Source organism: Rhodnius prolixus, unplaced genomic scaffold (assembly GCF_049639745.1).
Source record: "Rhodnius prolixus isolate KJV_2025 unplaced genomic scaffold, Rpr scaffold_8, whole genome shotgun sequence".
Lineage (NCBI taxonomy): Eukaryota > Metazoa > Arthropoda > Insecta > Hemiptera > Reduviidae > Rhodnius > Rhodnius prolixus.
The window spans coordinates 29,884,995-29,911,455 of record NW_027411593.1 but is presented as its reverse complement, the minus strand read 5'-3'; the positions used below and the strand labels follow the sequence as shown (position 1 = coordinate 29,911,455).

Sequence of the window (26,461 nt, the reverse complement as noted above, 5' to 3'; positions counted from 1 at the left end):
TCCAGTTGTTAAACTTTATTCTGATATACCCTTCTACAGAGTTGGATAAACCATTATACAAAGTAAGTAATTGCTTAGTGTACCGTCAATCAAAAAAGGACATAAATTTTCCATAGCCGAATTTACAATAGTCCGTGAGGGATAGAGTGCCATCTACTAAAAATGCGATAGCAAAATTAGAATCCGCAAAAAGTGCTTCTACAAAAAAATTAAATAAAACTCATAGAGATATATATCTCTATGGATAACTATGATCTTTCCCAAGGGTCCTGAAATAGATTAAAACTGCAAGATAGGGTAATTCAAGATGAATATGGATTTAAAAAAATGAAGTTTATATCTGTAGTGGTTCAGAAAACATGAAGATCTGAAATCTATGAAAAGTAAAATTTCTTCTATTAGTTGTTTTGAAGTTTTTTTTGTAAACATCAAAATGGTACAAAATGGTGGTTTTGACGAATGATTTTGACATTTGATTTAGAATTAAATTAAGACAGTATTTTGTTGCTTTCATGTGTGAATGATTACCAGAGTAAGCTGAACCTTAGATTCAGTCATGCTAAATAAATTAATCGTTGAAGACAATACTGAATGAACCTTGCCAAATTTAGACTTTGTCTTTTGAATATTCCCAACAACATAAGGGTCACAAATTGCTGAGCGTTCATCTTCTCCGTTGAATATCACTAAAACTCGCTTTAAAACAATCATGCAGGGCAGGCAGGGTGTCTTAATCCTTTCAAGTAGAATAGCAAATTTGCTACATAAGATTAGTTTTGAGGATCTGATCAAAGACTTTTGTAAATTAAACTAAGTAGCAAAAAACTTTGTAAACATAAATAATGTGGAATAGACTAAATAAATATTATTTACTATGGATTTGTAAGCTTTAATTTCGAAAAAAAAAGTATACTTTATGTTTTACTATTGTTTATATTTTGAATTACGAATAATATAAGGAACACCCAAAACTTCATGCTAAGGGCCTCTAATGATCTTAATCCATCCCTGAACTTTTACAATACAATATGTTTCATTCTATTTAACACTTAACTGCGGAGTTCTGTTTCTATCTTCAAGAATCGATTAAACTCTCCTCTTCATTTCTCATTAAAGTTTTCATGATGAGTTACCCAGAGGAGTTCTGTTTCCAGCCACAAGGATTAAGTAGTTTTCCCTCCGTTATCCGTTAAAGGATTCATGACGGGTACCCAATGGAATTCTATTTCCAGCTTCAAGAGTTTCAGTAAAAGGTTTCCTGGTATTTTCTATAAAGTCTTCAAGATGATGAGGTACCTACATCAGGGATGGGCGAAATCTTATCGCTGCGGTAAATAAAACAATCGCCACACCAATGCGGGTTATACAAAATTAGAGAATAACTAAAGTCATGTTAAAGAGACATCTTAAATAATGTTCATTACTTTTCTATGTACTGTCCAATAATTATTCCTTGCTAAAGAGTATAAACGCACCAGCAGAATGTTCTTTCGCTAGAAATAATGGAAAGTAATACGTCCTATGAATAAATAAAATCAGTGTCGTGTTTTTTGAAAAAAATGAATATTTCTTGTATCGGTTACTAGCAAAAAATACGAAAGGGTACCAAGTAATTCTAAGAAAGTTACTGTAACTGCTTTATAAACTTTGTTAGAAGGTTGACAATTTGATTTGTAACTTTATATCGCAGCTTTTAGACTCCAGCAATTAATATTCTTTCAGTGTCGAATAAGATTTTTTAAAAGATGGAAATAGCACTTTCCGAGTTGAAGGTTTCCTTTTGACTTGAAAACGATTCACCCATTTGTAATGCAAATCTCAAAAGATTTCATTTATTATTGTAGCGGTGAGTAGTAACGTAAAACCCAATTCTGATTCGGCTCTCCAGATTAAACCTCTTGTCTGTTGCAACATCGCACAATATCCCTGAGCCCAAAAGCTCCCAAACATTCCCTTAGAAAGTACTCCTCACAAAATTCACAATCCTATAGGTATTGGCGAAATCAGAACGCTATCTCATAAAGAACAACACCTTTACAGAACCCCTTATCATTGTTCTCGCATTCTGGACTGATCTCCCCATTTATCTTATTTAGACAAGTGTACCCAGAAAAGACAACAATCAAAACTTACAATTGCATCTCACTTAAGGAGAGAACGAGTTCACCGAATTTTTCTCCCCTATAGCGTGACATTCAAAGCTTCTCGAAACCCGTCATCTTTCAATCTCCCAGGCAGAAAATCGTTTGTATTGAGAATAATCTCAATCAAATTACCTTTATCCAGGCATATCATTCATTGCATATCCAGGCACCCTGATCCGGCAATAGTTTTAACAATGTTCCACTGAGCAAGGCTATTGGTTGATTTTTTGTCTTGATTATTGCAAATTTTGGGCTTAAAACTAAACATTTATTCCCAAAAATGCAGAAAAGATGCTCCCGCTGGCGAATTATGCTCCAACTTCAAGATTGAATAAAGATTTTCCTTCACCCACATTAATTTCTCGGTCTAATAAATATTTTATTTTTGAGTTTTTCTAATCTACGTAAAAACCCACCAAACGATGAAACTCAAATTTTTTCTAACTTTCATCTAGACGTTTTATTTCTTTATATCACACTATGAGCAAAGTTTGTTTTGTTTTTTCAACAACTACAAAGTTTTTTTAGGCACGTCTCAGTTAGTGAAAACAAATTGTTTACTAAACAATATCTGACCTACTACTTCCTTTCTTCTTGAACAGGAGATACAAAACTAATAACCACTTCTTAGTATTAAAGGAAGAACACTATTCTTAGGAACATGTAGTAGAAGTAACACATAATTGAACCCAAAAGCCAATAGATTTCTCTCTTGGAAACTGTAATCCATCCATTCAATAGAACTTCATTCCTTCTATTTCAAAAGAAAAAGAAAGCGGATGACTTGAAAGGCTATTTTATTATCTTTTGTTAATATCTTGAGTTTAATTATATGTTTCAGTAATATAATGTAATTAAATTTAACGATAATGAATAATTAACAAAGCACATCATACAAAACCAGAAACCTTTGAATTAATTAATTATTTAATCAACGTAGCCATGAGCAATATTACTTTCAGAGAAGAACGTCCATTTAGACATCATTATGAACTTAACAAAACGGATTATAATAAGTAAAGTTTGTATTTTTGCTTAAGTGACTAACTTAAGATATCTCCTGTAATTCTTATTTCTTTAATAAAGTAAAATAATCGCGTTTTTTTTCCAGGCGGGGCTTAACGTTCAATTACCTATTAGGTGCCGTGGAAGGGTTATTTCTTAAAGATATTTATACAAATATTTTATATTTTAATTTTGCCTCAGTTTTTCCACCTGCGACAGCTATTAACTTAGTTTTATGATGTGAGTCCAATGTCTAGTAATAGCCCTAAAACGTTTTTGTCTCATCGAGTTCTTTCGTAAGACATCAAATTTTTTTGCTAACATTAAAGCATTTATATTTTTATAAGTTTATATTTTTCTTTTACTACTAGATAACTAAATATTTTTTTCCTCATAAACTGGAAAAGATTTATTATGATGGATTCATCAAATCTGATACTTTTAGTACTTTCTCGAAGATGATAAAGCATTTTTCTTAAATACAACTTTTTAATACTTTTTTTATGTTTATGCGAAGTCACTCAGAATGTTTTATTATTAAATAACATTTGAACGATCTTTAGATAAAGAAATTCGATAAAAACAATATGGGGAAGCAATAAACAAATCTAAACATTTTGTGCACAATATTTTGACACAAAAATTTCTTATCAACATATAACTAAGTGTTACACATCTTTTTCATTAAATGTAAAATAAATATAATTAATTTTTTGATCAATACTATCAAGAAAGATTTTCATTCTGTCAAGGCAGTTTAATCTATTCCTTACTTTCAAGAAGCTCTAAGGTAGTTTAAATCCTATAGATTCTTCGAACGTCTAAATCTATTGTCTCTCTTCCCAGTAATCTTAGATTTCTATTAATAAATTTAACAAATTTTAATCACATTCTGTGCAAGTTTAAGAGCTGTACTATGTACAAAAGTGGTACATTAAAATGATTGCAATTTCTCGTGCTCCAAAATAATCAATTTTCTGCGAACTTGTTTCAGGAGCAAAGCCATCAACTTACGCAGAAATAAAAGAAAGATGCTAAATAAACTGCAAAGCCTAAATATCCTACAATAGATTTAAAAAAGAAACAAAAATTAGAAAATATGGTTTGTTTTTTTTTAAAGATATTTTGTTTCAAAACACGAACACAAACCTTTCTATTTGTAATCAGGGAACTACAAAAAAAATTCAATAAACAAAAATGCTTTTTTTTGCCTAAAAAAAAATAGAAAAATAGAATTAACTTGTCTATTCCTCTCATCGACTAGATCGGTTGAATTAGAAAGGAGGTATCCAAAGAATCTACACAGCAACCTCACAGCTAGATACTGTGATTCTAAGTTAAGAAGGATCACAATGTGACATCCCAGTTCTACTGGAATGAAGAAGAAATGCAATGTTAGTTAATAACTGTTAATGCGCAACACATAAGTTTATATTTTAGAATAACTATCATATAACTGATGTGTTAAGAACATTATTAGTATTCAATTTTGTAGTTAATATGGTATCTAGTTTTGGGTTTTGGATCCGGAGAAGCAGACAAATGTGTAACGAGAAACGAGTTCTGAGTTGTGAGTTGTACGGTTGAATAAACTCCGTTGCACAGAATCCTGTTGTTTTGATCTGGATCCAAATACAATAACCACTGTAAACGATGCTAAAAAAAAAAAAAAAAACAAATAAAAACAAAAATAATAAAAACAGAACTACGCAAAATTATAATTACGAAGAAAGCATAATTTAAATGAAAAAATTGAGAATTATGTTGCAGAATATAATATAGAAAATTTCTTAGTTTACAAAATAAATCACAACCAAATTTGAATCCCCATCAAATATTCAACAACAATGACTTTAGGATCTAATTATTTGCATTACCGTCAATTTAATATTCCCCCGCAACGATGCAATCACATCCTACGCCAAGAAATAAACATTTTTGGCGACCTCAAATATTAAAATCAGAGAAGATCCGCAGTAATAGAATATTTGATATGTCCAGCCGTGTACACAACATTAATGATAACTTCACAAAAGTTTCCGTTTTCTCTTCTAAAAAACAAAAAAAGGAAAAATATAAATAAAGAAAATAAATTACTTTTGGTTAACCAAGTTAGTAATATTAAAAAGTTATTCCTTTTCTTTCTTTTTTTATGAAGTAATCAATTTTTAATTATATTTTCTTCCTGGCTAATTATTTTATTAGTATAGTTAATTATTCATGTATTCAAATTTGAATTTTATTGTATAATAAGATTATTTCAGGTGAGACTATAAAAAATACGACTTTTTTTGCAATAATTTAAATATTTCAAGACGGCTTCTCTCCAACTACCGATTAGATGGCAGCAATTTATACTTTTAATACATAATTTTATATATTTAAAAATACAAATTTATGTAAATAAAATATAATTTTCTTCATAATTGAAAAAAAAACATTTGTTTCCTCGTGCTCTCCTCCAAATGGGCGTAAAGAAATTTCTATTTTCGAATTATTCATTCCATTATTCTCAATAAATCCTAGAATTTCAGATATAGTTTAGAAATGCAGGGTGAATTCTTTAAGAGTTTTGCTGTCCCTTGGGATAAGTCAATTGGGTGTTTCCAGGTGAAATGGGAGCTACATATGTCAATTAAGTAGTCACTAGATCTTATTAAGTCCAAGGAACTTAAGTTCTTATCTATACACCACAATCTTTAGGCTCTCTAAGAGCGAACTCCTTGCGTTATTCGGGCTTATTATACTACTACTACTAGACATATTTTCAATTCCTGATTAGGAACCAGAACCCTCCAACCAAACTAGAAACTGGCAAAAAAAAAAAAAAAAAATATCTCTCAAAGTACGGCTATCATCCTTCCTGCCAAAGTTTCTCTTTTCTACTCAAGATCTTTATTGGGTGTTCGCTGTATGAGGCTAGGCTCCTCTACCCTTGCTTCTGCTTTCTCTGTACAGGTTAATCACAATAAGATAAATAATATGCGTAATTAAGGAAGTAATTAGCTCAGAAGAAAACGCACTGGATTTCCATGCGAATATGGGTTCGAATCCAGCTTCTAGCTTTTAGATTTTCGCTTCTTAATAGTTTCTTATAGCTTAATAGTTTCTTATTACACTGTAATGACGAACATTCTGCAGCATTTTCCTGAGGCCGACAGTGCTCTGAAGACGTCAATGCCTCAGATTTTGATGCAACAAAATAATAATAATAATCATCATCATCATCATCATCATTATTATTATTATATATAGTTCGTAAATCCCACTTTGAATATTTAGGAGTCAGCCCCTGACCTTTCAACCCTTCTCGAGATAGGAATGTGTATTTCTATCTGGTGAATATTTCAGATTGGCTTCACTAATAGTTGTTACATCACAAAAATCCACACAGCTATTTTTACACGGCTTGTGCGAAAAAAATAAACGTAGTATATATTCTTGAAAGAGTAAGTAGATTGGAGTTATGTTGTTGAATTTCTAAATTTGTAATTTTACCAAGTATAAAAATATTTACTGCAAAACTGATAATAAATTAAAAAGGCATTAAAAATTAATATATTATTTAAAATAAGATTTAGTAACGTTGAGATTTATTCAAATGATAAGCTAAAATGTCGACTGATTTGAGGACGTGCCAGGATCAATCAATAGCCGAAGTCCTTTCACATCCTCTATGGAGAAGTTTAATTAAAATCCTTTTTCAAGAATGTCTAAGGCGCTTCCGAACATTGCTGACATCTTTTTTGAAAGCAATCACAATTTTCTATTGCATATCACTTTAAGTTCATCGCAACTATATAAGAAATAATTTGTCTTAGAAGACCTTTAGGAGAATTTGCTTTGCAAATTCAATGTCAAATAATATTTCTTTCTTATCTGTGAAATTATTATGAATAATTTGAGCAAGTATTGAAGGCTAGACAAGAATTTTAAAGTTAAATCTTTAAAATATTCCATTTAATTATTAAAACGCAATAAAATATTTCAAAAATGTTAAATTCACGTTTGGTGTTTTAATTCCAGGCTTTTTTTTTAAGCACTATTAAAAATGAATGTCCACAAAAATAGAGGGTATTAATGGAGAGAGATGTAATCAAAGCAGTCCTCTAGGCAATCTAATAAAACATGCACCAAATAGTCTGCAGATGCTGACGCTCCTTAAGTAATGAACATAGGTACAAGAAGAAACATAAGACATTTTTGGGCCAAAAAAAGCAGGAACCTACGATATATAATCTCATATATATCTCGTATATAAATTAAAGTAAAACACCAATTTTTTGGGGCATCTATAACGTCCAAATACTAAATTTGTGTCATCCAGCTCGTACCTGACTACTAATATTTTCTCAGACGATATTCATAACATGTTCCGTCCTGAAAGGAGTAGATCTCTGTTCTGTACCCAATTTCCAATTGAACATTTCTGAGATTACTTGGATCCGTCTCAACATGTTCCCTTTTAGAAACATATGTTTACAAAAAAACAAACACACAGGATAAATAAGACATTTTTTACAACCCATTCATTAGGAAAATCTTTAAATTTTCAATCCGTATTTTCATTTTAGTTTTGAGACAAAAATTACCAAATATTTTAGAAGTTCGTGAAAGAAAAGATTATTTATTCACGGCATTTCTACAGCTTTTTCATGTCGATTGACTTACTCCCAATTTGGAAACAAGACGAGCAAATAGTTTCTTGTAAAAAACAAAGTAAAGTAATCGCCTATTTTTTCAGGCGGGGTTTAACGTCACGTAATTAGGTGTCTAGTTTCTTGTATTAAAAAAATAATTAGTAAAAATCAACTACTCTAATATCAAAACTAAAAAACGGTTGAAGTATACAAGGATGAGATGTTTTATGTTTTTACTTCGCTATTTATTTATTTATTTGTTTTATTGCTTATACGAAATATATTTACATTTCTATACCAAGAGTTTAGCCTCTGCTAGTGATAACAATAAAAAGAAATAGCTACTTCCACTAAAAAGATAAATACAAAGATAAAAAAGATAAATACAAAATAAAAGTATGAAATACAAAATTAAAATCACCCCTTGTTACAATTATTTCTTTAAAAAAACAAAGAAAAAATAATGAAAACGGTATATTTACAAAAATTAACTTAAATTTGATACTGATTAATTATTCGGCGGCGGAATTTCTTTATAGCTGTTGAATATAAGTTTTACAAATCTGTACCTCTCATCTAGAGCACCAGAAATGAAATAAAACAAACTGTTTAATTTATCTTTCAGTCATTATCAAATAAATTAGTGTAAACCTCAGAGTTAATAGAGCTTATGTACCTATTTAATAATCTTTTTCTAAGTGAATTATAGACAGAACATTCCAGCATGAAGTGAATAATATTGTCTCTTTTTCTTTCAGCACAAGTAAAACAAACCCTTTCATGGACAAATACATGGTTTATTCCTTTGTGAAAAATCCTAGGATACTTAGTACTGGCTACCCTAATCTGAGCTATCAGTCTGATTTTTGAAATATTACACTTGAGATTAACATATGACTTGCCATTGGCCATAGGACATATCAATCTATAATTGGTATTAAATGTAGAATTGAGTACCTCACTAATGTCTTTAGATAATCATCGCTAAAATTTGAAAAACAGAGTGATTGATCATGTAGTTTACACATCTTGATTTTTTATTTTTATTTTTTATTATTATTTTTATTTTTGCTTTATTCTACTAGTTGCAATTTTCACATTCTCTTACTGCTAGTAAGGATCCATAATATCTGTTTTGTAATAACCTATTATTATTCTTTTTTACTTGTGTGTGAAGTTGGCATAATAAAAAACGAAGAATTGCAAGAAATTCAAATGATATATTTCGAACCGGTGAGGAATTCAATATGTGATTAAAACACAAAGTTGAAGAAAGTCAGTAGACTGAAAGTGCCTCTCTTCTGAACAAATTTTGTAGCTTTTGACTTATTTTTCCGAGATAATTTTTATCATATAAAGAAAAAGTCACGAAAATGTTCGCATAAATTTTTAAAAAGTCTAAAACTTTTAATTTGTTTTTGAAAATTTTAAAAACATTATATTTCAAAGAGTGAAAGTATATGTTACTTCTTTTATTATTAATAAATTCATGAGAATGCAAACACACAGGTGTAATAATCTACCTTTAATTAATATGAAACCGTGGTTAGAGATAATGCGTTTAATGAATATATTAAGCCCTTGCTTAACATATTCATTACCACTGTTAAGTCCAAGCAGCATACTAAGTCTAAACTGAGTATAAAGTTGGTAACCACTCGGGGTAAACCCTACTACTTTGGAGAGTGATGCATCTTCTTCAAATCCATGTACTATTTAAGTTATTCCAATTATCGCAAATGTAACTAATACCAGGTTATTTCTTGGAGTTCTTGAAATAACAGTCATCTACAGGAAGACCTGGTACTGTTTCCCTGAAGATTTTGCCTTTTATCGGATAGTGTACCGCAGAAGAGAACATCTACTTTAGCACCTGAGTCGAACCTGAGAACTACGATCTAGTTCATAACAGCTAACTGTTTTAATATTGTCCAGCAATAATTCAATGTTTGTCATTTAAGTAGAAATTTTCTCGCACCATTTGTTTATTTTACTTAATGAATGTTTTTTGGAGGTATCACAAAATCTGCATTATTACACATTGGTATTCTTAAAATAGGTATTATTTTACTTTCTTTCAGATCCCTTGGACTCCACTAAGAAGTTAATGATACTAAAACTTATTACAAAGGAAAACTGAATTCAGAAATATTTAATTTTAAATATTAAGGATTACCCTTATAAAAGTTTTTTTTTGTACTATTAGTATAAAGAACAATCGCTGCAAGTTGAAATTATCGCATCCGCGTTGCTTACCATGTAGCATCACTAGATACAGTAACCGTTGCTTCGTTCTACAGATAATGAAATATCCTTTTCAAGAATTTCCATTGATAAAATTAAATTGGTTCACGTTAAAAAAATGTTACCCTGTTTTCTTTTAAAAATCATAAAAGAAAGACTGTATAATTTTCGGGCAAATTCTAGCAAATAAAAGTGCACTTTTTTCACATGGTTTTTCATTTTACTTCATCATTAAATTTAAATTCTCGATGAATCATACAATTGAGAGGTTGTACTTTTCAGTGTTCTAGATAATCTATCTATCTAGATAATCAGAAACACCTTTTGTTTGGACCTCGTACTTGAGGCCGTTGATTCATCAACCTAGAATCTTCAGGATTCGGCAAAAAATCCTTCTACCAAAAGTACAACCTTAGAGACTGTTTTCTTTAGTTTTTGCGAGTTTCTAATGAACATATACCGCTTCTTTAAACTTCACAAAATAACTAAATGTGTACGAATATAACTATTATCCTTCACTTCATTTGAAATATTAGGAAAAACTTAATTTTGGAAGTTTGTGGTAGACGTATTTCTAAAGTGCCAGTTCTTATCACGGTTTGCATTATTTTTCTCTCTCGAAATGCATTGCAAAACTTAGTTACTCAAAAAATAGTCATTCTATAATTACTCATTGGAATAATAATAATAATAATAAAATCTATAAGCTTTTCTAAGCTTAATGGGATTGTCAAAAATCTTGACGTTATCATCTTTAAAGGATTAAAAGAATTGGACTTTGAGATTTCTTGTAGTCCAGAAGGTAATCATTTTATCTTCTTGAAAACCAAAATCTGCAAAAAACTGCATGTTTGCTCCTTTTCCATGCAAGCCCAACAAGAACAAAATTCAAATTCAGTGAGTCGGGATTGCAGAATATTAGCAGTAAGAGAAGATACTGCAGAAATTACATACCGTATTTATATACACATTTTTTTTTCTTTTTTGAAGAAATAAATCATTTAATGGAAAATAGTTGGAGAACTTCAAATCTCTTCTTTATTTAATTTTTTTAGACTTAACTTAAAGAAGTTCTTAAAACAAAATTTTAATTTTTACTATATGCTTCTTTTTATTTTAATTTCCCAAAATTGAAACAACATTCCAAAGATAACTAAGAATTCTCTTTTTGATACAAATTTCTAGATATCAATGATTCAAATGTTTCTTAAATGCATTTCTGATGCTGTTGAACTCAGAGAAGTATACTTAAAAATGTAGTAAGATACTGTTACTAACGAATTTATGTTCTGGTGTCTATGTGTGAATTAATTAATTAATTCTTTGCCGATTTTGGTCCATATAAAGTTTAGATTTCTATATTAATGAATTTATGTCATTTGACTATAATTTATGAAAATCAACAAAATTTCACTGGTTCTGTAAACTAATTAGATTTATAATTACATATTTAACAATTTTATTACAAAAATATTTATAATTTTTTTTTTTTTCACAATTTTTAATTACATTTATACTTCAGGACATGAACATTTAAAAAATAATACGGAAAAAGCATAAAATAGAAAATATTTGGCATATGAAAAACTATAAAAAATTAAAAACCCATTAAAAAATTCATAAATTTAAAAAAAAAAATCTTACCGCTAGTAAATAATCGTCGTATCATATCTTTAACGATCCTGCGATAAGTTGCCCGAAGTAAAAGAGTAGCGACACTGTGATCCTCCAGAAGTAAGCTAGCTGTGGAACAGTCTACCCAGACTGCACCAGCCAAACTCATGTTCATGCGCTCTTACGCAGTCTGTAAATCCTACTATTTGTTTTTTCTTAAATAATGTTCTGTATATGTCCTTGGGCTTGATGAAAATTTTATGAATAATGAAAATATAAATATTTATTAATTATACACTTTTCTGTCCACCCAGTTGGTCGGAAAATAAGTAAGACAAAATATGAATTATAGAGTTAACGTTGAATTAGACACCACCAAGGAACCAAATATCTAAATTCTATAAATTATGTGTAGGTTTTTATCACTGTTAAATTGAGTTTTAAATTACAAGGTTTTTTCTGCAAGACCATGTCTTTAATCAGGAGCATTTTGTAATGGTACTAAATGAAGCATTACGATTATAACGCTGAACTTCAGACGGTAAATGCCACTAACTGGATGGTGAAAGCCGAATTAAATGAGTCGAAACAAATACAAATTTTTGTATTTTGTGAACTTCAGCTTCTATTTCATATAATTACCGCTAAAAATCCATTTTTAACAAAATATATCTGCACAAATTGTAGGCCTATTAGAGGAAATTTTAACATAAAACCAATTCGGAACAAATGCTGAAATCTGCACTCATTTACATCAGAACTCTGTGCAACATGAGACTACAACCAGTTATTAAAGACGAATTCCTAAAAACTATTTTTCAGAACCTAATTACGAGATTACTAATTAAGATAAATTACAAGTCTAAAAGGAGAAAAGGAAAAACAATAAAAACCTACAAATAAATCACTAAAACAAACAAGTGACCCTTTTGATTCATTAGCAGAGACGGATTCAAATTATTAAGTTTAATGCTCCAGTGATTACTGGCACTGAATTATGCTGTTTATCCACTTCATGACATCCCTAAGTCAGAGAAAGTGTACGGTGTGAGAGAATAATGCATAAAAAATGTTACTGAAATCAACTGCTACTAGGAACGTTCTTCTGAAACACTTTTCTGTGATTTGATCTATCTTCTTAGCAATTAACTTCACTTTCAGCAGAATGAAAAAATATATATAATATCTCCTTCACAAAAACTTAGTTTTAAAAGTTAATTTTAGTTGATTAAACGACTAAAGGTACACATGACGGCCTTAATAACCTTAAAAACAATTACAAGAACCAAATTATAGGTACTTTTTTACCTTAGGAATATTTAGACTTAACAGCACATACGTACTAGACGACAGATCTAGTACTGCCTCAGAGCGCAATCGTGAAACTTCTCAATCTCAACCTCTTTGACATTCCTGAACCTTCTTCAGCTACACACGCAGACGACACAATGATAGTTCCTTCTGGCATGTGTAGCACTGACTTACAAACGTCTATAGACATTTCAAACACGGAAGCTACCCTGAATCCCGTCAAAAAAATAGAAAAGAAAAATATTCTAGATCTAGATTGTCTACAATAATCTGACAATTTAAAGAAAGAAGTACAGTCCTAGTGAGAAAAAATGAATTGATAGAACATTTGTGCATTTGGTTAAGTTGTAGTTTGCTCTAGTAATTTATTTTGCTGTGCAATAAATCAGTTACTAAAGAATCTGGTGTGTTTCATCAAAATCAATCCCACTTTCAACTAGATGCAGCCTCGTATTAACTAAAAACTTATATTTTACCTTAAGAGTGGTGATGTGTGTCTTTTCGTTGAAAAAGATTAACAGTTTTTAATTAATTAGATAATTAGTAATAAATAAACATTTAATTGCAATTTATTTAAACATTTATCAAATTTCATTATTCGAAAGAGATTTCATTTTTATCGAAGATTTTTTTCGTTTACATCATGGCGCGTCATCTTGAGGTTATTGGTGCCTAGAGTTTTTCTTGTGCACTATATGCCATCCGTTTTCTCGATAAAAACGCCATGCATCACGGACACAAGGGGCACCTAGGAAAAGATCGAAGTGCAGGCAACTGAATTCGAAACTGGCATCCCCAAAAAGGAATACAACGCACTAACCACTGCACTAATCCTTTCTTCCTTCCTAAGGATTTAGGATTAATAATTTAATTTCAAATACGAGAGTTAATATAAAAGCCCGCAGATATTTTAAGCTAAATTTCTCTGTTCGAGAGGTGGTCCTCTTTGACAAATTAAGAAATGAATTGACTTGCCACTGTTTTGCGAAGAGGGAATAATCGATATCTAATGAGACAACTTAGTTTACGCACCACCCCAATAGATAAAAAGCTAGAAACTGACAGGTTGATTGATAGCGTACCCTATGTGAAACTCCTTAAATGAAACAAAATTAATCGTCAGAGAACTACATAAATTTGGTACGCACTTCCTTACCAATCTTACCAAATATTGCTAAAGTTGGCTTGTGAGGAGTAGCGCCAAAGTTTAATTAAGTTATTGTTAACCAATATTTTATTGCTATTGCTAACGATGTGGTTTTGCATTTAATCACAAGGATTAAAGTTGGAGGTGAGAATGAGAGTGTCTAATCACTTAACATCTTATCCTTCTCCACGTGCAACATTTATTGTGAGTTAGTTTGTTTTTTTTTAAATCTGGTTTTGTTCAATTGGCACATAAGATATGTAGAACATGTGAAAGTAATTCACTCCACTTTAGACTTCATTACCAAATAAATGAGAAGCCGTATTTCGTAAGCGATCAGGAATCAAATAAAAAAGCAATATAATGTCATTAATGCTGCTGTTTACTCATTTCATATTGCACATTCCATTATCTTTCATTAAGTTTATATCTCTACGATTTGTAAATAAAGTACAAATTGTCTCTCCAAATATAAAGGATATTTCATATAAATATATATATATATGTGTGTGTATATGTACATCATACATATATGTAAACAAATATATATATATATTCTCAATAGAAGATGAATATATTGGTTCAATTACAAATACACAGATATTAAGAACACTCACTTTCATAATATTACTAATAATTAAATAATACTAGTTTCGAAGGTCTCCCTTACTAGTAATAAACATTTTACGCAAAACATAAAAATGCTACATAAAACATCACAAGATGTTAATAACATGGAATATATTTTAAATATATTTATGTACTTTGTAGACCAGATAAATGAATCATTTATAACAAAACAAAAACATACATACATATACCCATAACCTTTCAAACAGAAACCGTGCATTTTAACATAATGTTTTACATTAAGTTATAGAATTTTTTTCGTTCTTTTTTTTTTTTTTTTGTAAGCAGCAAAAACTATTTTTATGAAATAATTTTGTTTAGTTCAACATTTCATAACTTAAAAATTCAAGTTCTTTTTTCATTTTGAACTTCTAATATATAAATAATTAGTCACGAATCAGTTGGGCGTTACCAATCTTCAGAACAAGATGATACGCACAGCTCCATCAAGACAACCCCTAGGGTTAGTGAATGATTGGGTGAATTCCCAACCAGATTTATAACTGAAACAAGTTACAATTTAACGTGGGAAACAGCAATACTGATGTTTTCCGGTCTGGAGCCAAATGTAGTAAACAAATTTTAACGCAATCAATTTTTACCTTCTAGTTCGAACGAACGAGGGGACATAAGTTTGTTTCTACAACTTGATACCTTTGTTTTAAAACTCGTTAGCTAAATCTAAATTATTTTTAATATTTGATAAAAAATTTTAATCATAACTACTGAAGAATATAGATGCTGCAGCAAATGCTTTTACTTTGTTGACTGAAAATGTCTTCTACCATAATTCAATAGGACTAATGAATCAACAAATAATATAAACATGCATTTTCCAGCTGCTTCATTACAAAAGAAATATGAAAAAATAAATAAATAAAGAAATAAATTGGCTAGACATGTAATAAAAATTTACGACGAAAAAAGCTAAAATGAGTTTTTCAAAAAAGTTCAAAGTTTCAAAAACTGAGATCCCAAAGATGTCTGACAATACTAAGTGCGACTTCAACTTTACAGCACAAATATCTGGACCCAAGAATACTCATATACGCAAGCGTAACAATAAAAATGGTTATATATGACTTCCTCTCTACACATAGATATGTATTACATTTTTCGACTACATTCCTCAAATCCTTACAATTTACTTTAAGTTATAATTTACTCTAAACGACAAATCGAATTTGTACAAACAAAAATTCTTTGCACGACTTTTTTTTAAAAAAACAGTTGCCTAATTCTTTCATTGTAACTTTGAAAAATTAAAGTTATTTTATTTATTTAATTATGTGGGGAATCTTTAAGCTTTTGTGATACACCTTTTTCATACACTTTCAGATATATTCTAAAACCTTTTTTATAAACTAGTAATTAAAAACGTTAAAATGTCTGCTGTAACAAATTATTATAGAGATATTTTCATTCAGTGTTTAAAGTGAGAGCCAAGGAAATCTAGTTATAAGAATGCAAGTTAGCAAATCAACTCAAATTTTTTCTATGGGACCTCAGGCGCATTAGTACACCCTTCCAATCAAACCAATAATTAAGCTCTAATTGTTAAATTATTGTTAGAAAATCTTGTGGCTGGGGGCTTGTAGAGCAGGAAATTTTTTAAATTTCCTTTTTAAATTCTCAATAAAAGAAGATAATATAAGTTATATAGGTCAAAATTTTCAATGATCATGTTTTTACATAAACTCCGAACCAGAAAATACCAGGCTTAAAGTGAAATTAAAAGTTCCTTTTTCTTAAATTAAGTTAAGAAAAACATTTGAAATAAACAAGACATTTCAATACTTTAAAAATCTTGAAGTGCACTAATCCATTACACAAAAATAATATAAAAAAATAATCTTTTTTTATATATTTTATAAATTTTCACTAAAAAATAATAAAATCATTATAATAAAAATTAACATAGCAACAAATAATCATATTTACATTTAAAAAAAAATAAACAAATAATTTTTTTTTTAAATTTCTTAACAATACTCCATTTTCCTCGAAATAAAGCATCGTAAAAACAATTGTCCAATTTTTACGTTTATACAAAATTGCAAATTTTTTTTTATCACTTATAATTTACATATTAAACCCTTTTTTGGAAAAGGGTTTGCTTTCCTTTCAATATAATTCACATAAAATAATGTAAACAAATTATTTTTGTTTATAATAAGAGATAATATATTAAAAATTTGTTTGTTAATATAAAAATAAATTATATATCCATAAATATATATGGGAAAACAATTGCAATATAAATCTTTTTTCCTACCAAAAGCGCCGAATATAAGTAATTCATTTAATTGGAACATATTATTATACTAATTTTAAAATTACACTACCTTTCCCATAAAGAATAATTTTATTACACCCGTTTAATTTAAAAAAAAAAAAAAAATATTTATCATGGAGACGGATAAAAAGTAAATCTCTTCATATTTATTTGCAGTAAAAATCACATGTTTGATGATAATCCTATCCAAACAGATTGAATTAACATATCAAAGTTTTTTTTTCATTAATAATCTAGAACACTTGTCTGTAATAATGGACGTAATTTGAAAACCTTTATTTAAATTTAATTATTTTAATTTTTATTTAGTTATTATTTATTTTTTTATTTTTATTACGAACAATCCGCACATTTTAATAAATATATATTTATATAAAAGAAATAATCAGTCTAATTTTATCTTCGATCATAAATTTAATTTATATCAATTACAGAAATATAAAAAAAGGGTGTGTCTTTATCAGGGAGGAGCAAAACTCTTTTCAGCTACAATAAATAAAATTAGCATGAGTAAATTTTAAGAATCATAGGTCCATTTTTTCTAGAAATGCAGCCTCATTAACTATTTTCGAATATTAGTTAAACATTCATTTTTTTATAGTAAATTCTTTATCAGAGTTTAGGTGAGGAATACTCGTGTGTTTATTGTCTTATTTGAGGCACTTACATTTATTTTAAATAAAGTTTTATGAAATAATTAGGCCCTTACATAAGTAAAAGAGCTGGAATGTTAGTGAAAGCTGAAAAACTCATGCAACTCCCTGAGAAGACAACATAAAAATTACAGTGATATGGTCATGTAAAATAATAGCCAAATAAAAGTAAACCTAATCTACCAACTCTTAGATATGCCAACCAGTGATGAGCTTATTTTATTTTTATGTGTATATTTATTTATGTTATTTTTGAATTAAAATAAAACTCAGCTAGCCTGATAAAATAATAGACTTAAAAACATAACAGGAAGTTGGTGCGATAGGAAGTGAGCAGTTCTCTGAGAGAGGACAGCAGCTTTTTTCCATTTTGGCGACCATCTCTTAAAAAAAGTTTCTTTTTCAATAATCTTGGTCGCTTGTCTCCAACTCAATTTCAACTACATTGCTAGGTGAACCTGGATTCGTCCTACTGAACTCTTCCCAATCTCTTAATAACGGTGGACTTCGAACTATAAAATCAATTAAGTCAGAAGAAACACACTTTTATGTTTTATTTTCACACTTTAGCAAATGAAATATTTAAACTATAAATTCTGAAATTACCTGGTGTATGCTGTAATCGCGGTGGTGGTACAGGCTGCGGAGGTGGAAATGGAGTCATAGCCCTCATTCTCTTTCTAGATCGGGGACCTGCAGCAATGTAGTCATGATCGTGATCAGACTGATTTGTAGCAGTAGATCGCAATACAACACCATCAAGCGGAGGCTCGAGGAAACCATCTACTGATGATTTTCCAACATCTAACAATGTTCTACTGCGACCAGCTGTGAAACAAACCTAAGATTAGATGGCTAGCTGAATATCCGTTGAGAAAGGAGGCTTGTTTTGGAATAACCGCTACATTTGGTGGGTGAGGCCAAAACGAATTAAATTAAAAATTGACTACGACACCATACATTAAATCTATTTTTTACTTATAATAATAAAAACTAAACATTAGAAGTCATTTAAAAAAAAAATCTTTTCAGTTACAATTTTTGTTTGACGGATATACCTTTCAGATGCTCCTAACAAACAAACTTTCACAAAATTTTGAGTTTCCTATCATTTTTCTTGTCAGACATAAGTGCTGCCTTACACATGCTTCCTTTTCCAAATTAATTATCACAAAACTTCACTAAGATATAGACACAAGTCTATATCTTAAGGAAACGAACTGCAGGCATCAATGGATAGTTACTTAACAAGAGAATAAGCTCCTTATCAAAGTTCGGATGAAATACTGAAGAAATAAAATAAGCATTTAATCTACAGAACGTCAGGAAATCCTCTCGTTGAGATAATCCTTCCTTAGTACTGGAAACCTAACAGTTCAACAGCCTAGGCAGCCAAATGGGCCTGCTGAAAGAAATCAACAAAAATCTTTTGAACTGAAGTCCTGTACTTTATTTAAAACCAAAACCTATGTCACATTTTTAACTTACATATAAGTAACTACATGTACCTAATATATGTTGAATGCGAAGATAAAATGGCGACCAATAAATATTGTTTTCTTTACTAACAAATTAATTACAATACCTTTTTTATTATTTGAATTTACAAGAAAAAAAACTCAACTCACCAACAATAGGTGCTACAGACTTAGCAGCTTGTTCATTCACACTGAGATCATTTTGCTGCTGTTGTACGGCACCATTTCTTGTACTGTTGTTGCTTCTCATATTAGGCGCCATAATTAATGCAAGAGACAATACCAACACCATCAGACAAGTGGCTGGCTGTGTTTGTTGTCCAATTTGTTGAGATTGTTGTTGTCCACCTGCAGGTTGTTGTTGATTTGTTGTTGCGCTACTTTTTGCTATAACTGCTTGTAAGCGGCGTAACTGTGCGCTAAGATTCTGATTTTCGCATTGTAGCGCTCTGACTCTTTTTATAAGATTTGCGTTTTCAGCTGAACACTGTTTAACCCTTAAAATAACAACAAAAAATAAAAATAAATTATATTATGACCAGGTTAGGTTATTCTGATGAGCATTAAATATTACTAGATTTATGGCGAAACATGAGTAAATGCATAAGTCTCTGATTGACATTAGGACCGGCGTTATATTTTGTTATTAGTCGAAAAACCTCATGGTGATCACAAAATGCAAATTTCTCGTAATGTAGTGATTACCTTTCTTACCAAAAAAGTAAGATATCAATCTGTAAGTTGCTTTTCTGGTTATTCGATTTTTCTTAAAATTGTATATTCTCCCAATGTTTACGTACAAGCAGTCTTTTTGTAGAAATCACTTCAGGTTAAAATTCAAAATATACAATCTGCTCGACTACAGGAGTAAAAAAATTTGCGGTTTGAAAATAAGACTAATAATAATAATAATAATAATAATCGAAGTAGTCCATATAATTTGTTTAATAGTGCGATAAATCTGGGGAGCATTTTCCCCGAAATTTTTATGAAGCTTCATTTTTAAATATCCAACTAGAATATCGAAGTTTCAAGTTATAACTTAATATAATGGATTAAGTGGTTAGCGTAAACTGGATTCCATCGCGGAGATTCCAGGTTCCAAGCCAGTCGCTGGCACATTGATTTTTCTTTTTCTAGGAGCTTCTTACAGCTCACTATTCAGTGATTGATAGTGTTGTCTGAAACCAGAGAACACTGTTCAGAGGATAGACTTAAAAAAGCTTCAGGTAACAATAACCACAGATGTTGACACGCCTACAGATTAAAATAAAAAAAAAGTAACTTTCTTGTTTAAGCAACAATATTGTTAGCTCTTCAAAAGTTAAAACTCTTGATTAAAAATTTTCTTTCAGTTAAAACTGCTTTTGTAAATACCAGCTACAAAAATAAATGAATTTAAACTATTTAAATAACATTGTCTACGTTGTTCCACTGGTGAACTACAATCTATATGTTTAGTAAAAGTAAGCTAATAATAAGTAGGTTACACAATCCTCAAATGCTGGCAGGCTGGTAGAAGAACTAAGTGAAAGGAAGAAGAGAGATCAGACAGTAACATTTATAAAATTATAATACCTTTCCATTATTTTAAATCTCTATAACGGGACATCTTTAAAGTAAATGTAAATACAAATATGCAAGAAATTTGTACAATTCCTCAAAATGGTTAAGACTTAATGATTAATGTGGCTTATTTAAGTATTAGAAAAATAATTTCAAATACATTATTTCATGAAGATAAGGTATCAATTAGTAAAGTTAATAAATTCAGTTCTTAATTGTTAACAATGTACTTTCAAACCTAAAAGTACTTTTTAGAAAATCGTCTATTTGTGAGTGACATCTTAAAACTAAAAAATTACATATACCAGTAATCCGTAACTTAGCAATTAAGACCCTCAACCAAAAGTATTGTTTTATTGAAAACATTTTTCAGTTTATATTTATCGTTAAATGGGCCTAGCGTTTTTATTTATTACAAGAATAGTGAAGTCATACATGCAGCTCAGAGCCTTATAAGGGCTACTTTAAATAATTGCAACTATTTCATAATTTGAGAAAATTTCTTGTACGAAAATGCAACTTCCTTGTAAAGATTTTTCGCAATTTTCATTTAACTTCGTATACTATTAAAAAAAAAAAGGAGAAAGAAAAAGCTTTACTAACATTACAACACTTAATATATTAAATTAATTATTAATTATTAAATTAATATTAAATATAAATATATTAACGTACATAGTGTTTAATAATATGTATATTACTTTTATAATAAAGTTTATTACGACATGTTTCGTATACTATTACCAACTACGAAATCGAAATCTTTATCTAGGCATGCCATACGCCCGTTTTGACATTGTGCCGTTTTAAAGGTTTGTCATTTTGTCCCAGTTATTTGATAAAAATTGAAAAGCGTCGAATAACATATATTCGACGAGCGCTATTCGCAAAAATTGATAAAACTGTTAAATTATTGAATACATTTGCAGCTTATCAGATACATCTTCATCCACTGCAATGATATTCTCAGAATGACATAGATTGGCTGAATCAACTAAATCTTTCATCATTTCTTGATTTAAAAAAATAAATACATTTTGCGGATCGAAATTAGCTAATAAGAAATAATTTTTGTTCAATACAAGAAGGTCATTTTAAATCAGATGATTATTTCTTGAAGCGTCTATATTAAATAATTAAACGTTAATGATATTAAATTATGTGTGCATAGGCACTCTAACTTAACTGGTTTATAGTAAGATAAATATAAAATGTATATGGGAATTTGTGAGAAAAGAGATAAGTAGATAATCAACTTTCACTAAAGAATACCAGCGAATAGGTAGTCTTAATCATATCATTTCTTTAGAAAAGTGAAGCTCTCTGAACAAGAAAGATTTCAACCATGAACTTCACACTGAACAGTCCCACCAAAAGACGTTTAATACATTATACGGATTTATGTTAGAATTATAACTGGAAGATTAACAGAACAAAACATTTTTTATAGTCAAGGAAAAAATATAAAAAAAATAAAATTAAATAAAATTAAAAGTAAAAAAAAAATTAAAATGCTTCATTAAAAATAAAAAAAGTAAAACAAAAAAGAGAAGAAAAAAAAATATAAAAAAATAAACAGAAGAGTTATTTATAAATTTTACGATTACTAATAAAACATTCAATGTTAGTTTTCATTTAACTTCGGTACAAGGACAAAGCATTTAATGATAAAATCGGCAAACGGAAAAAAAATTCATGTACTCTTGAAAAATGAATCCTCCAATATACAAATACACAATTCTAATATCTTTTAATAATAAAAAATTATTTATTATAATTTGTATAATTATTTTTTAAAAATTAAATTGATAAATACCTACACATACAAATGTATATATATTTTGTAGTAAAAATACTAGGTGAAAAAATTCAATTACACAATCCTTCATTTTTGCTTACAAATCTATTTTTACGTTAGAAAATAAAAATAATAAAATAATAAGCAAATTTCATCATAAATTTTAATTTAAAAGGATTTATATCTTCATTATTAAGTACGTACGCACTTGCAATTGAATAATATATGTAACATGCGTTTTTTTTTTTTTTATTCGTTTTAGTTTTGTTATTGTGAAATATCAAAATCATGAAATTATATATATAATAGCATTCTTATAATTCTAGTTTTATTTCGCAAAAATGACAGTTCATCATGAAGTAAGAATTGTATGGAAGTTCATTACTTCAAAAATCGGTACTCCTGTGCTCTGAGAAGTCTCTGGATGTCAATAACCGTATTTGTTACTTTAGATGAAATATATAGTTTAATAAAATACATTATTTAAATATAATATTTAATAATTTTATAATATTCTGTTCCAACATGAACATTTATTATATACATACGGTTTACAATTTCAAGTGAAAAAAGTAAGATTTCAACCGAACATTTAAAAAAATATATGAAATAAATGGAATTAGAAGCAATATTCACCTAGTTTAGGTGAAAATTATAATTTAAATTATTGTTAGATTTCTTCTTTCAGGATTTATATGTTGTGATATTTTATTAATGCAGAACTTACTCTTTTTTTTTCGTTTTTACGGAGTACTTGAAGTCAGTGGTAGAAGGGAGATAGCAACATCATTATTTAAACAAATTATAATGTATTTAGATTTATATCAACATAAAAAAGGCCATGTATGCATAATTTTCTGCTCTCTTTAAAACATAAAGATTATGAAAGTATTCATTATTTTTCTTTAAACCTTAAAATAAAAATTTAACTGCCCAAAATTATTTTTCATTGCACCCACAGATTTTTGTTCCATCTTTTCTTCAACTAATTAAATTTAATTATTTTTCTCCCTTATAGTCGTTTCCACACTTCATTTGATCTAATATCCCAACTAATCTTTAGAAACAACTTATATTTATTTATTCACTTCCGTTAACAAATTCACTTACGGAATTTAGTTGAGAGATCAACAAAGTCAGCTATCTTTGAATTCCACTCTAAAAACAGTAACAAAACTGAATTCAAACTTACCTATCTTCCAATCCGTCAACATATTCCTTCTTCCTCTTCCGTGAATCTTGGGCAGAAATTTTATTTCTGATCTTCCTTCGTATTCTCTTTAGGTCCCTTTCTTCTTGCTTTGTTAGTGGATAATGTGTCGGTAAAGCGATACCTTCTTTTATCATCAATTTCTTCTCTTCCTCTAAAAAATATAATTAAAACATAAAAATACTTACATATATTTTAAACGAGTTGTATACCATGAAATTAAATTGAAATATTACCCGTAAGATGTAATCTTGGATAAATATTCTTATTATTTTGATCTGCTTCATCTCCTGTGTCCTCGCTAGATGATTTAATTTCAACTTCTTCATAGATTGGTTCAGATTTAATTTTTTTAGTAAAACTTCGGCCACTTGGTTTTATTATTTTAATTGTCTTTAAACCTCCTTGTCTTCCTTTCACATTAACTGGAATGAGTACTGATCGTGGGTTTTCTTGTAGGTTGGCAATATTAACAACTTTTAAACCTCTGGACGACCGAATGGGTTGTACTGACGGTTTAACTCTAACTACAGGTTTTTTCGATGTTATAACTGTAATTTAAAATTTAAATTTGGAGGCAATAGAATAGTTTTTTGAATAATTAAAATTTTTGTACATGTAGAAGAAATAAAACTAGTGTTTGTCCGGGAATGAATTTGAATGGCTACAAACTGTAATATTTTTTAACGGAATAATTATTAATATTAACATTATTAAACTTATAATTACCATCCTGTGGGATGTCATTAGCTGTAATTAAATCTATAGCATCGACTGGTGTATCAGAATGAATAAGAGAAAATGAATCAATTTTTATTTCTGTGGGTGAACTTGTATCCATTTCATCCATGCCATCTTCATACGACAATGGAGATAACTGCTGGTCACAAGACACGCCTGAAAGAAATTTCAAAAGATTTTGAATTATCTTTAGTTTGCTGCAAAGATCATGTTAACAAAATGTTAATGTAATGCTAATCACTTAGATACCCCAATTGAAAATTGTACTTATAATTTAAGGTAATCATAATTAATCATTTTCGGGTTAGAATCCTGCTGCCTACCCTTACTCTTTTCCTTAAAAGCTCCTTACAGCACACTGTCCAGTAATAGTGTAGAACATAACGACAGAACACTGAACGGAGGTCAAAAGTACACTGAAAAGGCTCCAAATGTCTATGATCTCGGACGTAGACGCGTATTAAATTAAAAATAATAATAATGATAATTTTTACAACCCATATCCGTAAATTAGATTAAGTAATATGAAAAATCCGTTAATGGTCTTTACCAACAATAAATATAAATGATTGTAGAATATATGTACAAATTATTGAAACAAGAGTCAAGTAATTCTAATGAACTAATTAATTTTAAATACTTAATAAACGAAAAATAAAACCGGCAAAAGTTATCTTTGTACCGTACTACTAGGGGAATTCAGTGAGGTTGCTGACCTCTAGAGCAAACCAAAACGTTTGTACTCTACTAATACAGCCCATCCCATACTTACTAAGAATTCTTATGTAAAAAAACATTAGGGTTCAACCAAATTTAACTTACACTTTTTTTATGCGAATCAACATGCATATTATTCACAATGCTATTCAAGTCAATAAAAAATTCAAAAATTTAATAATCTAAATTAATATAATAACGTACCACTATCAGAACAAACACTTTCGGAAATGTTGAGACTTTGTTGTGATAAAAATTCATCAGGTAAAAAATCCAAATTTTGATTGAAGAGAATGGAATCGAAGAAATCAACACCAGTATTTTCCCAGTAATTGTCCTGAGAATGAGAAATTTACATGAACACACTTTATAAAACATCACACTACATGCAACATAAATAATAAATGAGGTGAATGCATAAAGTTTGAGTGAAAGCAGAAGGAAAACATATGTGCAATGAATCATTTAAAAATTAACAGAATGTTAGATTATCTATTTATCTAATGTTCTCGCCTATGATACTGACTTAATCATCATGGGGAAAACTATTAAATTTAAAATTTGGCCCAAAACACAAAAGGGTGACATGAGATCTAAGACCACATGGTAGCAGGAACAATATGGTGCACCCCGTTCAATTGAAAAATGTTTTTTACCATAGACTACCATTCTAAACTTTAATAATAAAAGATTCACACAAATATGCTTTATGATAAACTAACTTAATACTTACAGTTGTAGATTTATCTTCAACTTTTATGTCATCCGATTTCGGTTCTAGTTTAACATGTTCATCTTTATCAAATAAAATGTCCATTAAACTTAAATCCGTAATCACAGACATTTTGGCAATGTCTGTTATGAAGTGCGTACCTTGTCAGCAATACCGCGAAGTGGTAAGAATGTGATGAAAGAATAATAACAAATACTGTAGTTTAGATCAGCACACCGTTGAACGGTACTGCCCTATCAACTGCAACACTGCTGTCGGCATCAATAAGGTTCAACCATGTAATAAGGACAGTTTTATATAAAATTAATCGAAAGATAATTTGTTCATACTAGACACTTATAGACTGAAATTGTAGTAAAATCTTATTTAAAAAAAGCCTAAGATTAATATAATACGATAAAAATTTAATTATTAATATAAATAGATACAACACGCCCCTCACTTCCAACGTGGATGTTTTGACGACGTCACGAATGACTACAATCCACGTTACTGCTTTTTTCCACTTGCTCGTACCCGATTGGTTGACATTAC

The 26,461-nt window shown here is 29.4% G+C and overlaps 3 protein-coding genes across 4 annotated transcripts in view; 1 reads left to right on the top strand and 2 right to left on the bottom strand.

Annotated features, from left to right (window-relative positions):
* The window catches only part of GABA-B-R3 (gamma-aminobutyric acid type B receptor subunit 3), a 146,642-nt gene extending 134,558 nt beyond the window's left edge, over positions 1 to 12,084 (bottom strand). Inside the window, exon 1 of the mRNA XM_074122258.1 lies at positions 11,678 to 12,084. The gene's annotated coding sequence lies outside the window, so the exon portion shown is untranslated. The remainder of the gene's footprint in view (positions 1 to 11,677) is intronic.
* Positions 1 to 26,461, top strand: part of Mat89Ba (nucleolar protein 6 Mat89Ba) — a 57,338-nt gene that overhangs the window by 20,806 nt on the left and 10,071 nt on the right. The gene's annotated exons all lie outside the window — the stretch shown is intronic.
* Positions 14,467 to 26,401, bottom strand: CrebA (Cyclic-AMP response element binding protein A). 2 transcript variants are annotated; one of them, XM_074122273.1, is made up of 8 exons: positions 25,928 to 26,401; positions 25,399 to 25,531; positions 24,466 to 24,633; positions 23,973 to 24,287; positions 23,719 to 23,890; positions 19,313 to 19,659; positions 18,291 to 18,512; positions 14,467 to 18,196 (listed from the first exon to the last, which is right to left on the bottom strand). In XM_074122273.1, the coding sequence occupies exons 1-8, from the start codon at positions 26,036 to 26,038 to the stop codon at positions 18,087 to 18,089; spliced, it is 1,578 nt and encodes a 525-aa protein (XP_073978374.1). In that variant the 5' UTR covers positions 26,039 to 26,401; the 3' UTR covers positions 14,467 to 18,086. The 2 variants fall into 2 exon arrangements, with proteins under 2 accessions (XP_073978374.1, XP_073978375.1); XM_074122274.1 differs by having other exon boundaries at positions 23,973 to 24,161.